Raw genomic sequence first — 15,626 nt, forward strand, 5'->3', positions numbered from 1 at the left:
CCTGATACACCCGCCTGAAATGGAGCTTCCAGCCTCAGGAGCTCGGGAAGATAGTCCTTTGCAGGATGAGCTCTTTTTTCCCTTTAAAACATCCAAATTCTTTTTCCTTTTGATGGTGCATGCCCCGGGCATAACAACCACCTTCAGCCTGGCTGCCCACGTCAGTATTTTTATTTGAGTCATAATGAAATGAATGTCAACATCTCTGTTTGCCTCTGCTTAAACATCAATTTCCTGTAGTGTTTGGTTCACTTACTTCAACAGGACTTACGGTGACCCTTTCACTGTGGAATACTCCCGATGGCCTATCTTTCCAGCAAACATACCTCTTCCTCAAACCACTGGTCCATGGGAACCTGGGGCAAAGAGCTATTTATTTAGTAACAAATCTGCATCTCAACTAAATGGGGTGAGGGAGGGGGGAAATGGGATGGAGGTGTAGTTTTTGTAACAAATAGATTTGCCATTTCCTGGGCACATCATAGCAGCTGGCCTAGGCCCTGAGAGAGAAAGTCAGAGGCTGTGTGTGGGGACTTTTGTGGGTCTGAGGCACTTTAGCCCTTACAGGCTCTTTCTATAGAAAAAAGAGGGAAAAAACCCGCAAATTATATTTCATGGCTGCGCTGGTATAAAGATACAAGCTGGATTCATTATCATCTATTAATTACTATTATGTTCATTTTTTTTCTCCTGAATTTAAAAGAAATCAAAACATTTTTGCGGGCCCCTAGAAGTGGCATGGGCCCTCAGCAATGTGTCTGCTGGTCTCATGGAGAAATCACCCCTGGCTACCCAGCTGTGAAAGACATCTGGTCTAGCAGGAAAAGCAAGCATTTGGAAGCTTGGTGGAATTAAGTTTACCCCTCAGCTCTTGAGTTACCTTATGACCTCGGGCTGGTTATTTAACCTCCCTTAACCTCCCTGAACCTCCACTCTCTGGCCTAAAAAAGGAGATTATCATCCTGACTTTGAAAGGTTGAAACAAACAAAAAACACACATAAAAGCACCTAGTACAAAGCATGGTATATGGCTATCCCCCAATATGTCAGTTTCATCTTCCTGCCGTCTCTGGCTGCCAACCAAGAGCATCTCCAACCCACATTGCCTGCCCCCTACTATTCTCAGGTAAGGTGGCAGGTTTAGAACCATAAAATACATCCATTAAAAAAAAAAACAAAAATTCAGTGGCAAAATGAACTGCTTTGTATTTATAACTCAGAATAATTAGGTAGTGTCTATCTGACCGAGTATTAGGATATGGGTTTGCAACAAAAATCAATGTGATTGGCCAGAGGCTGATAAGACTAGAGGGAAAGATGGTCCTCACATGCAGAGAACGACCAGCTCCCCTTCAGCCCCGAGGAACAACTGAGAGAAATACATCTAAATCCTATGTGTGTTTGCGGTGGGGAAGGAGGTCTTTAGGTCAGCTGTCCGATCAGCACCTTATGAACAGTTCCCAGGGGAGGGTCATAGAGCTCTGGGGAAATACAGGGACCTTTGAAACCAGTGCAGTCACATTCCTCATTTTATGGATGTGACCAGAGAAGTTAAGGGGATCCCAAAGGTAAGGTCACTCATTCAGTCTGTCTTCCAGTCAGAGTTCTTCCTACCCGCCCCTTGGCTTCCTGAGGAACTTGGAGAGAATCCCATTCCCCAGTCCGGGGCTTTACGGATACAGATGTGGGGAGGGGATCCTAGCTGACGACCTTCCAGATCTATGATTCTCCATGTTCGTACTATTAATTTAGAATGTGCAGGACATTCGGCTGAGTAGTAAATCCAGAACTGGCTACTGTTTGCCACAAATGGATGCCGCCCTCTCTTCCTGTGTTTTTCCTAGACATCCAAGGCCATAACAAGGCAATATAGTAGAAGAAGCACATGCACAAAGTCAGGAAGAACTGTGTGCAATTCCCAGCTCTGCCGTTACTGGCTGTGTGACCTGGGACAGGTGACTTAACTTCTTTGGGTCTCAGATTTTTCACCTGTAAGATGAGCGTTATAATTGCCAATCAATGTGAATACCTTCTAAATGCTGGGCCTTGTTGAGAGATACAGTTGAGCGAATGTATATGGTACCGCAACTCCAAACTGTGGCAGCAGTAGGCCCTCACCACATGGTAGCTGCCATTGTTATGACCGTCATCGTCAATATCACGTTCATCATTGTCATTTTCATTATCATCATTCTCACTCCCTCTCAAGAGGGGAAGATGCTTGAATGGGTTCAGATAGGAGGATTCTCAAGAACTTGCAGGTCATGATAAGGCGCGAACAAGAGGTATGAAGACTGAAATGTCTCTGAGTTGTGATACTGGGGGAGGCATCCAGAGGAAACAAGATAAAGGATTGCCAGTACATTGGCGGGGCTTGGTAGAACACAGGAGGAGGAAACCCGGGGTCTAGACTTGGGGCAAAATGCGTGAGAAATACTTAGGGACGATGGGGAAAAGAATTGGTTAGAGAAGTTTTTGGCAGCTGTTTTTCTGCCTCAGCTATCTGAAAGATCCAATAATCCAACAGTAACAACGATTCAGTCCAGCAGAGCGATTTGGGGGAAGGAGATTCTTGGCATGGGAGGTGATGGTGTGGGCAAAATTGGGTAAAACTTCAAGTGATAGTTATATGCTTCCCAGTTTGAGTAAGGATGTGGGTAGAGGACAAATCCTCTCCTTTGAGGCTCATCAGGCTAGAGCAATGAATTCATGTAGCAGGATAGTGGGAGCTAAGACTGGAGAAGTAGTTTGGAGGCACCTTAAAGAGGCTTAAGGAATCGGTTCTCCATTCAGTGCTTTGAAATATGTTCAGTCTAAAGACATTTGAATGCAGGAGATTTTAATGTGATCACCTCCTAATTTCTGTGTCCTGTAAACCTGGATATTTATTTCATATTTTCTTAAGCGAGTCACTCTGGTATTCACGTATCAGTATATTATCTACAGACACTACCGTATGTGGTTTCTCTTCTGTCAATGGCAAGTGCTTCCCTGTCAGCTCAAAAGGAATTTTCTTCTAATAAATCTTTTTCAGATGAGTAAGCATGCCAAGATAGATTAACCTGGTCATGAATTATTAAGGAGGTTCTGTAAAGAGTTTCCAGCCATTTCCACTAAGATTTGGGCCAGTCTGGCTCCAAAATGACTAAAGCGATTTTATGGAACATTTTTCCTGATATTCTAACCAGAGTTTTCTTTACTTCATACCTCCTTTTTTTGCCAGCAGGGTCCCTTTTAACTTTGGTATTTTTGATTTATCCATGTTAATGCCTTAGTTTTGTGAAAATGAAAATTTTTCTTTTGATTGCAAAGGAATTTCAGGTGTTTGAAAACCTGAAATTTGAATCACAAAGTTAATATGTAGCTTTTGAAAAACCAGGCTTTTAGAAATGTCCATTATAATATAACTGTATCAGCCCTGTTCTAACTTTTCATCACTATTAAAAACTCATCGATATATTATATATTTTTAAAAGAGTACAGAATCATCTTGTTTTATTCCATGAAAAACTTCCTGAGAAATTTTTAGATAAATTGAAATTTTAAGTCATCAAGTGAAAATATTACAGTCTAGGAGAATTTGATATTTCAAAGAATCTATATGTATATATAGTTATATACACAAACACATATATACACATGGCTCTCCACATATATATAGTATATAATAAACATCATAATATGATTATAGCTACATTCAATGTAATTGATCCATCATTTAAAATTAAAGTCCCGGGCTTCCCTGGTGGCGCAGTGGTTGAGAGTCCGCCTGCTGATGCAGGGGACACGGGTTCGTGCCCCGGTCCAGGAAGATCCCACATGCTGCGGAGTGGCTAGGTCCGTGAGTCATGGCCGCTGAGCTCGCGCGAGGCCACAGCAGTGAGAGGCCCGCGTGCCACAAAAAAATAAATAAATTAAATTAAATTAAATTAAAGTTCCTTAAACCCTCGTACACTGTTGGTGGGAATGTAAACTGGTGTAGCCGCAATGGAAAACAGTATGGCGGTTTCTCAAAAAACTAAAAGTAGAACTACCATATGACCAATCAATTCCACTCCTGGGTATATATATTAAAAAAAAAACTAATACACTAATCCATAAAGATACACGCACCCGTGTTCACAACAGCATTATTTACAATTGCAAGATATGGAAGCAACTTGAATGTTCGTCAGCAGATAAATGGATAAGGAAGATGTGTGTATATATACAATGGAATATTACTCAGCCATAAAAAAGAACTAAATAATGGCATTTGCAGCAACATGGATGAACGTGGAGGGTATTATGCTAACTGAAAGAAATCAGACAGAGAAAGAGAAATACTGTATGATACCACTTATATGTAGAAGCTAAAAAATACGACCAACTAGTGCATATAACAAAAAAAGAAGCAGACTCACAGATACAGAGAACAAACTAGTGGTTACCACTGGGGAGAGGGAAGCGGGGGAGGGGCCATAGTGGTAGGGGATTAAGAGGTACAAACTATTAGGTATAAAATAAGCTACAAGGATATATTGTACAACACAGGGAATATAGCCAATATTTTATAATAACTATGAATGGAATATAACCATTAAAAACTGATTCACTATATTGTACATGTGTAATTTATATTATACATCAATTATACTTCAATAAAAAATAAAATTAAAAATTTTTAAATGATTAAAGTCCCTTAAACTATCTTATTTTAAAATAGTGTATAATATAAACTAAGTATGATAAAGATGTCTTTAAAAATCATTACTATAGGGGCTTCCCTGGTGGCACAGTGGTTGAGAGTCCGCCTGCCGATGCAGGGGACACGGATTCGTGCCCCAGTACGGGAGTATCCCACATGCCATGGAGCAACTAGGCCCGTGAGCCACAACTGCTGAGCCTGTGCGTCTGGAGCTTGTGCTCCGCAACAAGAGAGGTCGCGATAGTGAGAGGCCCGCACACCGCGATGAAGAGTAGCCCCCGCTTGCCACAACTAGAGAAAGCCCTTGCACAGAAACGAAGACCCAGCACAGCAAAAACAATAAATTAATTAATTAATAAACTCCTACCCCCAACATCTAAAAAAAAAATACCATTGAGAGAGTGAAAAGGCAAGTCACAGACATGGAGAAGATATTTGCAATACATAGATTCCACAAAGGATTCATATCTAAAATATATTAACAAGAAAATAAAACTCTTGTAAATCAACAGAGAAAAATCCAATAAAAGAATGAGCAAAGAAAAAAAATAATAAAATTTTCTAGTAGTCCAATTAAAAAAGTAAAAAGAAGAAGGAAGGAATGAGCAAAAGACTTGAAGAGCCTCTTTACAACCTTAAAAAAGAAAAACAGCCAATGAATACTTGAAAAGAAGCTCAGTCTCACCAGTCCTCAGTGAAATGTAAATTATGAACCACAGGGAAATACCATTATATATCCAGCAGAGTGGCTAAAATTAGAAAGACTGACACTGCTAAGTGTGACAAGAAAGTGGAATAGCAAGCACTCACACACCCTGGTGATCCTGCGTGGTGAAGGGGAACACGTACCTGTAACCCAGCCACGCCTCTCCTAGGTACATCCAACAGATACATCACAGAATGTCCAGTAACAGTATATTCTAGATCGGGGTCAGCAAGCTTCTGCCCACAGCTGTATTTGTATGGCCCACAGATAGAAACACTTTCTACATTTTTAATGCATTGTAAAAAAAAATTGTAAAGAATGTGTGACTGAGACCATTTGTGACTTGTAAAGCCTAAAACATTTACTATCTGGCCTTTACGGAAGAAGTTTGCTGACCCTTATTCGGGATCTGAAACTGGAAACAAATCAAATGTCCATCAGCAATAGAATGGATAAATAAATTGTGCTGTGTTTATACGATGAAATAGTATGCAGAAAGGAGATGAACAAACCATTGGAATGTAGCAACATAAACGAGGAGCCAGATACCAAAACACACATATTGTATGTGTTCATTTATATCAAGTTTGAAAATAGGCAAAAGTGATCTGTGGTGTTAGAAGCTGGGATAATGGTTACGCTTGGGTGAGGGGGTTAGCGGCACAAAAGGGGATTTGGGGATCTGCTAATATTCTATGTCTTAGTCTGGATGTTATTGGCATATTCATTTTGTGAAATTTCATGGAACTGTACGTACACTTAATGATTTCTGCCCGTTTCTGTAAGTTGTTACACTTTAACTAAAAGTTTGTTTCAATAGTCATTGCTATACATGGAAAAAGGCATCCCCCAATCATGGAACTATACCAACCACAAAGTGATATTCCTCCAGCACTAAGAAGTCGTCTACTGATAGCATTCTCACTATTGTTTATTGCCTTACCAACCACAGCTACATCTTAACTTGGATGAAACATATACATTGCCCTTTTTGAAGCTGTTCACTTCCAAAACGAGCACTTTCTTCAGAGCCTGGCATTACGGCCTCAGCACGCACCAAGCTTATGCAGGGCTTGATGGTTGAGCGCAGTGAGCTGGGTGCTTTGAAAGTACTGAAGTATTCGACACCAGGCCGTCTGAGCCACCATGAATGTGGGTGGAAATCGACAAGTTTATACCTATGCATGCTCTTAAGATCCTCTTCATTCTCTATCGAGTCATGTTTCCCCTCTGTTTTTTCAAGGGGGTGTGCACCGTCTAGAGTCTGTTGAAGAATATAATGAGCTGATGCTGAGAAATGGGGACCCCCGGGCCAGGATGTTGGAGGTCTCCCGAGATGGCCGGAAGCACTCTCTCCCCCAGCTCCTGGACTCGACGGGCACAGCACAGGTAGTGCAGCACCGTGGAGCCCCTGGCTTTCTTATCCAGTCACAGTTACTTGGTTAGGGGTGGAAGAGCATGTTTCCAGCCCTGGGTCTCCAGGTTTTCTTTTATTCTCTCCGAGACCAGCAGGAGCTTCCGTGCTCTGAAGACCTGTCCGTCTATGAGGGCCAGGGGTATTCAGGACTAGAGGTATAGCATAGTCAGTGAGATCTATCCAGGGAGGCTAGAAGGAAGTAGTCAGCCTAATATTTGAAAATAAAAGAGAAGGAAAAAAACCTTGATCCTCTTTCTACTGTGTGTTTTGGAAACGAGAGCTGCTTTCAACTGCCAGGAGACAATGGCGCGTCATGGTCTGTGGTAAGAACCACCGTCTCTTGTTTAGTGGGTGTGTCATGTGTCAGCATAGCCTGGTGGGTGGGTGGGTGTGGGGACGTGTGAGGGCCGGAGGCGGTTGGGTGTGCCTGTGCTGTGCCTGGGATCCTACCTGTTATAGAGTCATGGCTCAAACAGCCAAGGTCAGAAGAGGCTGCCAAGAGGGGTGAGGAAGGTGGGGATGTTGATATTCCAGGGCCCATCCCCGCCAGAGCTCGGGGCTCCACAACCCTGCTCAGGGGCTCATCCTCAATTCCACCATCCTCAACCCAGTAGAAACTGGGTAGATGTCTCATAACCAAGTTGGAGGCAGGTTCAGTCTCTGGGGAACTTGTGGAGTGTCTTTGAGCCCTGGCACCATCAGCCAGAGCGCTCAGGAGGAGTCATTGGCATCTTGTCCCCAGGCCTGCAATGAAGTAGAGATGGAGGGAGGAGGGTGTGGCAGTAGTGACACCTGTAAGGGCGTGGAGACTCAGATAGTTGAGTTCTAAAAGACCTGGCTCAGGGCATCTGGGTTGGGCCCTTGCTTTTTGTGTCTCACCTTTTTACAGGTAGGGCAACTGAATCCCAAAGAGGTTGAGTATTTGGCTCCAAGCGATGCACCAGAATCCCTGTGCAGGGAGTTGCCTGCCCAATAAAATTCAAAAGCGCCCGTGTTTCAGAGGCAGCTGCCGATTAGGCTGTCTGTGTTGAATCCCCCCAGTGGCAACTTGAATTGGGGCACCGAGCAAAAGCAGAGCAAAAAACTTGCATAGGGCCTGGTTAGAGCTCCTCCAGACCCGTGTCTGGAGACAAGTCTGTGGCCTGTGCAGAATGATCCAGTTGGATCAACAGAGGCGGCGGGAGATCAAGCAGTCACAGGAGAGCCGCGTTTCAGACAATTTTAGTTAGTGAGGAAGGTGAGAGCGGATCTGCTGCCATCATGGCCGAGGATGTCCAGCACTGAGGTGCTGATTTCCTAACTGACCCGCTGAGGAAACCTGACCGTATTTATAGCCTAGGAATACCTATTTCTTCTAACCAGGCTTCTAGGAACCAGGAAGCACAGGCTAGTGAAGATTTTAAAGAAGAAACTTTTTTTTTTCCTCTTCAAGTTGTTCTTTCCCTTGTCTTCTCTTATTTTCTGCCTTTTTTTTTTTCTCCCAGGATTCACTTCCTTCCTAACCTCCTTCCTTCCTCCCTTCCTCCCTCCCTCCCTCCCTCTCTACTTTCTTTTCTTCCTCCCTCCCTCCTTTCTTTTCTTTCTTTCTTTCTTTTTTTCTCTCTTTCTCTCTTTCTTTTTTTTCTTTCTTTCTTCTCTCCCTCCACTAAAAAGTATTCTCTAGAATAGAGCTATCCAGTAAAGCTTTCTGCACTGATGGAAATGTTTTATGTCTGTACTGCCCAATATGGTAGCCACGTATGTCTTTTAAGCACATGAAAGGTGGCTAGTGAGACTGAGGAGTGCGTTTTTAATTTTAATTCATCTCAATTTAAATATGGATAGCCGCGGGTGGTTAGTGGCTGCCATATTGGAAAACAGAGGTCTAAAAATGTAGTGGGACCCCTGAAACTCTTCAAGAGAAGAGTGAAGCCTGCTGGCCTCTGGTTCCCAAAGGGGAGATGGAATGAGGTGCTGCTGGAGGTTGGTGGTCAGAGAAAGAGTTCCCTTATGAGTCTGTACATGAACCTCTGTATTTGAGAGCTATGTATGGCTATTCCCATGATGGTTTCAGTAAAAGGGTGGTAACCTGGCCAAGCCAATGTCATTTTTTTTAATGAATCAGAGTCTGGGAGGCCAACATGGCTGACAGATAATTTTGTAAAACAGCAAAATACAATTGTTCTAAGTTGCCAAGAATACGAAAATATCATTAGCAGATATCTCATTTCTAACTCTGAATATGCTAATTAAGGATAAACTATTTTCTAGTGTCTCTTTTCTCATATTCAACATGAAATGATTTTTTAGCATTTTTTGTTTATGCTAGAATATCTGTGTCATTTAAGCAATTTATTATTCTAAGAAGAATAGCGGGGCTTCCCTGGTGGTGCAGTGGTTAAGAATCCACCTGCCAATGCAGGGGACACGGGTTCAAGCCCTGGTCCGGGAAGATCCCACATGCCGCAGAGCAACTAAGTCCATGCGCCACAATTACTGAGCCTGCGCTCTAGACCCCGTGAGCCACAACTACTGAACCCACATGCCACAACTACTGAAGCCTGCGTGCCTAGAGCCCGTGCTCCTCAACAAGAGAAGCCACCGCAATGAGAAGCCTGTGCACCTCAATGAAGAGTAGTAGCCCCTGCTCGCCACAACTAGAGAAAGCCTGCACGCAGCAACGAAGACCCAACGCAGCCAAAAGTTAATTAATTAATTAAAAAAAAAAAAACGAAGAAGAACAACAAGGAGCTAGATTGTCGCAATGCTTTAGCAAGAGATTCGTTCAGTCTCTTGTTATAAATAGTGCACCCTGCTTACACACGTGGATATGGTGGGTGATGGACAGGAAAAAGAGATGGAGATTTTGAGCTGCTGTGTGCCAGGAAGGGAAAGTGTGGCTTGTGGGAAAGTATTTTATTTTCCAAATGTGAGGGATTAGAACTAAAGCTGCTGCAGTCTCTCAGCGGGATCTTTTATACTAAATAACAGTTGTCTGGGTTTGCGGTTTGGGTTTTATAAGAAACAAGGGCTTGCTGAGTTTTGAGTGAGTGAATTAAACTTCAAATGGTGAGATACTTTCTAACCATGATTGTGAACTTGGGGTGGGGCGAGGGTGACTTCCAAGGGAGAACCCGACCAGGGGATGGTCATTCTGTATCTCCGAGGCCTCTCGGTTTCCGGTTCCTAACTGAAATCCAGAAAGCGAGAAGTAGGATCTGTGGAGTAGGGTCAAGGAAGGAGCAGCCCCAGGTGGTTGCCAAGCAGTTCTTTATGTGGGGGGAAGAAAGCATGACCGCCAGTCACAGTTGGGGCTGTTCCTTCAATGTTCTTTATAATAAACTTTATCTAAGCCACTGGACCAGATACGGACCAGAGGGCAATGGCTGTCTAACACAAAAGACAACTGAGGTTTTCCAAATCTGAGTATATTTTTATGCCAGAGACCACAGCAGGATGAGTGAGACTACCTCTGACCTCATGTGCCGACTTCTAGGAATACCACATTGTGAAGAAGTCTACTCGCTCGCTAAGTACTACTCAGGTGGAATCTCCGTGGAGACTCATTCGGCCATCGGTCATCTCTATCATTGGCCTGTACAAAGAGAAAGGCAAGGTGAGCTCCTTTCTGTACGTTGTTTTGCTCTCCAGGTAAATGTTAGCATATATGTTTTAAATGGTTACTTTTTAGTGTTGTTTTTACATGAAATAAAAAGTAAAAGGTATAAAGAAGAATAGATTAAGTGGTCTTTGGGTGGATTTGATTGGATTCCCTGGCATCCTTTCCTGTGGGCCTCCAAGTGACATCATACCATATTTGCCCTTATGATTTCAGGAGTCACCACCTGGCAGCTAGGGCACAATCAAGGATGGGGTAAATGCCCCAACTTTTACCACTATTGAAAGAAAGGCAGACCCTGCAGCTTCAGAGAATAATCCCAGTTATCCTTTGGAATGAACTTCATGACATTGCCATTATTATAAGAGGAATAGTATAAATAATTTGATATTATACAAATACCAAAATATCCATTTTGATATTATACAAAAACAAAAGAATAAAACAAATATGGCACCTGCTCAGTGTGAAATGACTCTCATGAGCTATTAGTTGATCCATGTGAAATTGACATCTTTGGAGATCAAAGATTGTCAAATCTAGCAATTTCATGTTTACCTAAAACTTTCACCCTTTAATGTAATGCACAGCTAGCACAATGCAAATGGATCTGAGGAGGGAAATGGTGAAGGGAACACAGATTTGACTTTACAGCTAGTTAGCTTAACTCTGAGCCTGTTTGGGAAGGACACCTCAGTTAAATACTACAATGAGAAGGGTGCCCTCAGTGAAATACTGCAATGGGAAAGGATGCCCTTAGTTAAATACCACACTGACAACCTGGACCCCCACCTCCTTTGCGTGTAGGGCCTTGGCTTTAGCATTGCTGGAGGTCGAGACTGCATTCGAGGACAGATGGGGATTTTTGTCAAGACCATTTTCCCAAATGGATCAGCTGCAGAGGATGGAAGGCTTAAAGAAGGTAGGAGAAGGCCTCTTGGTGGTCCTCAGTGCCAGTGAGCTTTGATTCCAGGAGAATCTGCCTCCTTGCAGGATGTGAAGCAAATGGCACAGCAGCTAAGTCTGTGGGCTTGGTAGTCAGGTAGACCTGGGCTGAATCCAGCACTTACTACATCATGACCTTGGACAATTGATAGAACCTGAGCTTCACTTTCCTCTGTTGTGAACTTGGGATATTAATACGTACCTTGAGGAGCTGTAGTGAGGATTAAATGAGACATTACGTGAGAAGTGGCTTGAATGTCTTTAAATGTCTGTCTTGTCCCCTGGGTCTTTGATTGTGTTCCTTGCCTTGAAAATTCCTGAGAGTTTGCAGTGCATTCTTGCTTTGGGGCTGGAGTACAGAAACATCTTTTACACGCTCCATAGCACCTACCATTTTGCACACATGTAAACATACTAGACAAGCACTTTTTTGCTCCCAGCTTTACTGAGATATAATTGATAACCGCATGTATTGAAGGTGTACAACATGATTTGACACACATATATTGCAAAATGATTGCCAGACAAGGTTAGTGAACACCTCCATCACCTCACATAATGACCTTTTGTGTGCTTGTGTGGTGAGAACATTTAACATCTACTCTCTTAGCAATTTTCAAGTATATAACAGTCTTGTTAACTATAGGTCCCATGCTGTACCTTAGATCCCCAGAACTTGTTCATGAGTCCTGATTTTTCTCCTCCTTATTCCATGCTTCCTGCATGGAATGATTGAATCACACTATTTCTAGTTACCTTCAAAAATGCTGTGACTGTTCAGATCAGTTGGTCCAAAGATAGGTGATGTTGTGTTTAACCAGCTTATTTTCTTAAAACTGATTAAGAGTGAATTGGAGCCTCCTTTTTTGTAGGTAGAGCAATCCCAGAAGCCTGTGTACTAACGATAATCCGTGACCGGGCTTAATTTTTTTTAATTAATTTATTATTTTTGGCTGCATTGGGTCTTTTTTGCTGCTCGTGGGCTTTCTCTAGTTGCAGCGAGCGGGGGCTACTCTTTGTTGGGGTGTGTGGGCTTCTCATTGTGGTGGCTTCTCTTGTGGAGCACAGGCTCTAGGCACGTGGCTTCAGTAGTTGTGGCACGTGGGCTCAGTAGTTGTGGCTCACAGGCTCTAGAGCGCAGGCTCAGTAGTTGTGGCGCACGGGCTTAGTTGCTGCGTGGCATGCGGGATCTTCCCGGACCAGGAATTGAACCCGTGTCCCCTGCATTGGCAGGCGGATTCTTAACCACTGCGCCACCAGGGAAGCCCAGGCTTAATATTTTGATGGCAGAATATTTATTTCTGTCTCAGAGGAAGGGTTAACTCCCAGGTGGTGTTTGTGTCTAGTTTCACAACAATATAAAATTTTAGCCAAGCATTTTTATAATGGATGTGCCATGTGTTCACTTGATTGAAATTCATCCTGCAATGCCAGTAGAATGGAACAAAGTGGAGGGGAAAAAAGAAATCGATAGGAGAGGTTAACAGCACTTGCTTCTCCTAAATACTGTATTTTCATATGTATTCACTTACAATAAATAGAAGTCAGAATGGATTTTCAACCTGTTGGATGATCTGTCTTTTAAGTAATCTTGCAAAGATTTTTAAGAGCATGAGCCATTATGTTAATGTTTCTACCCTTTGCCCAGGTGGAAACAAACCAAAAACCTCGCCTAGTTGAGTAATCGGTTATACCAGGTGATTTTTAAACAGATTATTTCACTTAGTTTACAACTTCTGTAATTGCATTAAAGAGAAGGCACATAACAAATGGGTGGGGTACTGCTACCTTTTTAAACTCATATACAGGATTCCTTTAATGGATTACCCTACGTGCTCCTGGGATTGGCTGTTCACGAGAGGAGAAAATGTGTGTTCTTAGGTTGCTTTGTACTTTGTTGTAAGTAAAGGGAGTTCCTCTTCTGTACCATACTGCTGTGCAAGGTTCATCTGTTCTTCTCTCTTGCACGTCTTTGTAGTGTTTTTGATGAACTGCTATTCCCCAAAACAGACCATGTCACAAGAGTACAAAACCGGAAACTAGCTCTGTTAAGTCAACAGGATGTCCAAGTTCTTTTATGTTCCCAGCAGACACTATCAACAACTAGAAAAATGACCTGTGCCTTCTTGGAGTTGACGATGAGTCCAGGATAGTTTGAGGGAGAAGAGAGAAAGAGAGCGAGAGAGAGAGAGAAAGCAATTTGATATTAGTCTACAGTAATCTCTTAGATAGAAGCGTATAATAACTAGCCAGCTTAATGACTGCGAACCTTGAACGCCGTCAGTAAGACCAGGCATCTAGACTATGGGGCTGGATGTAGACGGGGGGCTGCCACTCCTAAATAGTATCTCACGAGTTTTTTTGTCTCTATCATTTAAACCATTTTTCACACGCCATGTCTTTCTGCAAATATAGGCAAGGCTTCTCACATGTTACGTGTGTTTGTGCTTCGCTGCCAGTGGGTTTAAGTTGTAAAACAAAAACTATAAGAAAAGACTAGGTATTCGGTTTTTGTAGTTTGATCTCTAAATGTAGAACATCTATTATCAGACTTGGCAGTGGCTAGAGAATAAGATCTTGATGCTTCCCACAGTTGTTTTAGTTAAAGATGGTAATATAGAATTACTGCAAAAGAATATGCATTGTCATTTATTGTCCCATTTTGTGACATTCCTCGGAGCTAAGCTAATGAAAATAGATTGGAACAATAAAATTCATCTTATAGAGTTGTAAATCAGGGACCATATGGTATCTTATTCTAGTACTGACCAAGCAGATTCCAGTAAACAAAAACTTGATGTTAATGCAATTCTCAAATTTGGTCACTAGGGGATGAAATCCTAGATGTAAATGGAATACCAATCAAGGGCTTGACATTTCAAGAAGCCATTCATACCTTTAAGGTAACGACATTCTTATTGATCGCCTTTGTCTTCTTTGTTTTTCTTTATTTCTTTCTGGTTTGGATTTGGTGATTTTTTTTTTTTTTTTCCACCCTTTGATAAAAGGACAGCCTGAAGGTTTTAGCCCTTCTTTCTTCTTGTTTTTTCAGCAAATCCGGAGTGGATTATTTGTCTTAACGGTACGCACCAAGTTACTGAGCCCAAGCCTCACACCCTGCTCCACACCCACACACATGAGCAGATCCAGCTCCCCAAACTTCAACACCAGTGGGGGAACCTCAGCGCTGTGTGCCGATGAAGCCAGTTCTTCGTCCCTGGGACGAAAGGCCCCCGGGCCAAAGGACAGAATTGTCATGGAAGTAACCCTCAACAAAGGTGATACCAGCTCTTCCTCATTTTTGTTACATTCTCTGAAATAATAATTTGTAATCTGTTCTTAGGTTAATTTTTTATATTTTTTTCTATGAATCGCTCCTTTGGAACAGTCTGCTACCAACAACATATGTTATTCTCTAAATGGACAGTGGGATCAAAAGTAGAGATTTTAGTCATTTTACTAAAGTGAAGGGAAGTTACCAGTAGCACGATTTTCTAAGCTCTCTCCAGATGAATCACGGTGTGTCAGAGACTCATGTGAAAAACATCACTGACTAGCTTAATTCTAGGGCTAATAAAACATTTTAAAGAATGAAGAATATAGTCAAGAATACAGTAAACACCAGTAACTGAAAGTCCTGGGTGACACCAAATGTTATCACTTTTAATCTTTGTCTCCTTTTCCTCCCCACCAGCTATAGAAATATGGTGAGCAATTAAATAACCAAGAGATTAGTTGCTAAAAAGAGAGGCGAAAGAAAACCTAAAGTTGTGTATGCAGAATAGAAGATATTACTTGGACTCTGCCTATTTCCAAAAGCAGCTTCGAGGAGGCTCTTTAGACTAAGAAGAGGATGGATCATTGATTGAGTAATTCACAGTCCATAGTTAGCCCCTGGTTCTGCCATGGACTCATTAACAGAATATGGCCCTATTGACAAAGAAAAGCAAAATTTGTATTCTGAGTCTGGTCCAAAAATAAATGGTTATTGGTCAGCATATACATTAATGCCGTTTCAAATCACTTAATACTGCTTTTCAGTTTTTGTTGTTTTCGTTTTTAATTTTGTTTTCTTTCAATGATGCCTCCCACAGAGCCCAGAGTTGGATTAGGCATTGGTGCCTGCTGCCTGGCCCTAGAAAACAGCCCTCCGGGCATCTACATTCACAGCCTTGCCCCTGGATCAGTGGCCAAGATGGAGAGCAATCTGAGGTTAGTTGTAAACCTGAAAGTTTAGAGTTCTGGTGTGTTTGTGAATATGCGAATACATACA

At 42.3% G+C, this 15,626-nt stretch overlaps 1 protein-coding gene across 1 annotated transcript in view; it reads left to right on the forward strand.

Moving 5' to 3' along the window:
- PDZD2 (PDZ domain containing 2) overlaps positions 1-15,626 on the forward strand; it is a 237,287-nt gene that overhangs the window by 185,900 nt on the left and 35,761 nt on the right. The window contains exons 7-12 of the mRNA XM_065873632.1: positions 6,637-6,782; positions 10,286-10,405; positions 11,216-11,330; positions 14,183-14,256; positions 14,406-14,631; positions 15,448-15,565. Of these exons, the coding sequence (XP_065729704.1) occupies positions 6,637-6,782; positions 10,286-10,405; positions 11,216-11,330; positions 14,183-14,256; positions 14,406-14,631; positions 15,448-15,565 (799 nt within the window). The remainder of the gene's footprint in view (positions 1-6,636; positions 6,783-10,285; positions 10,406-11,215; positions 11,331-14,182; positions 14,257-14,405; positions 14,632-15,447; positions 15,566-15,626) is intronic.

This window comes from Phocoena phocoena, chromosome 3 (genome assembly GCF_963924675.1).
Source record: "Phocoena phocoena chromosome 3, mPhoPho1.1, whole genome shotgun sequence".
NCBI lineage: Eukaryota > Metazoa > Chordata > Mammalia > Artiodactyla > Phocoenidae > Phocoena > Phocoena phocoena.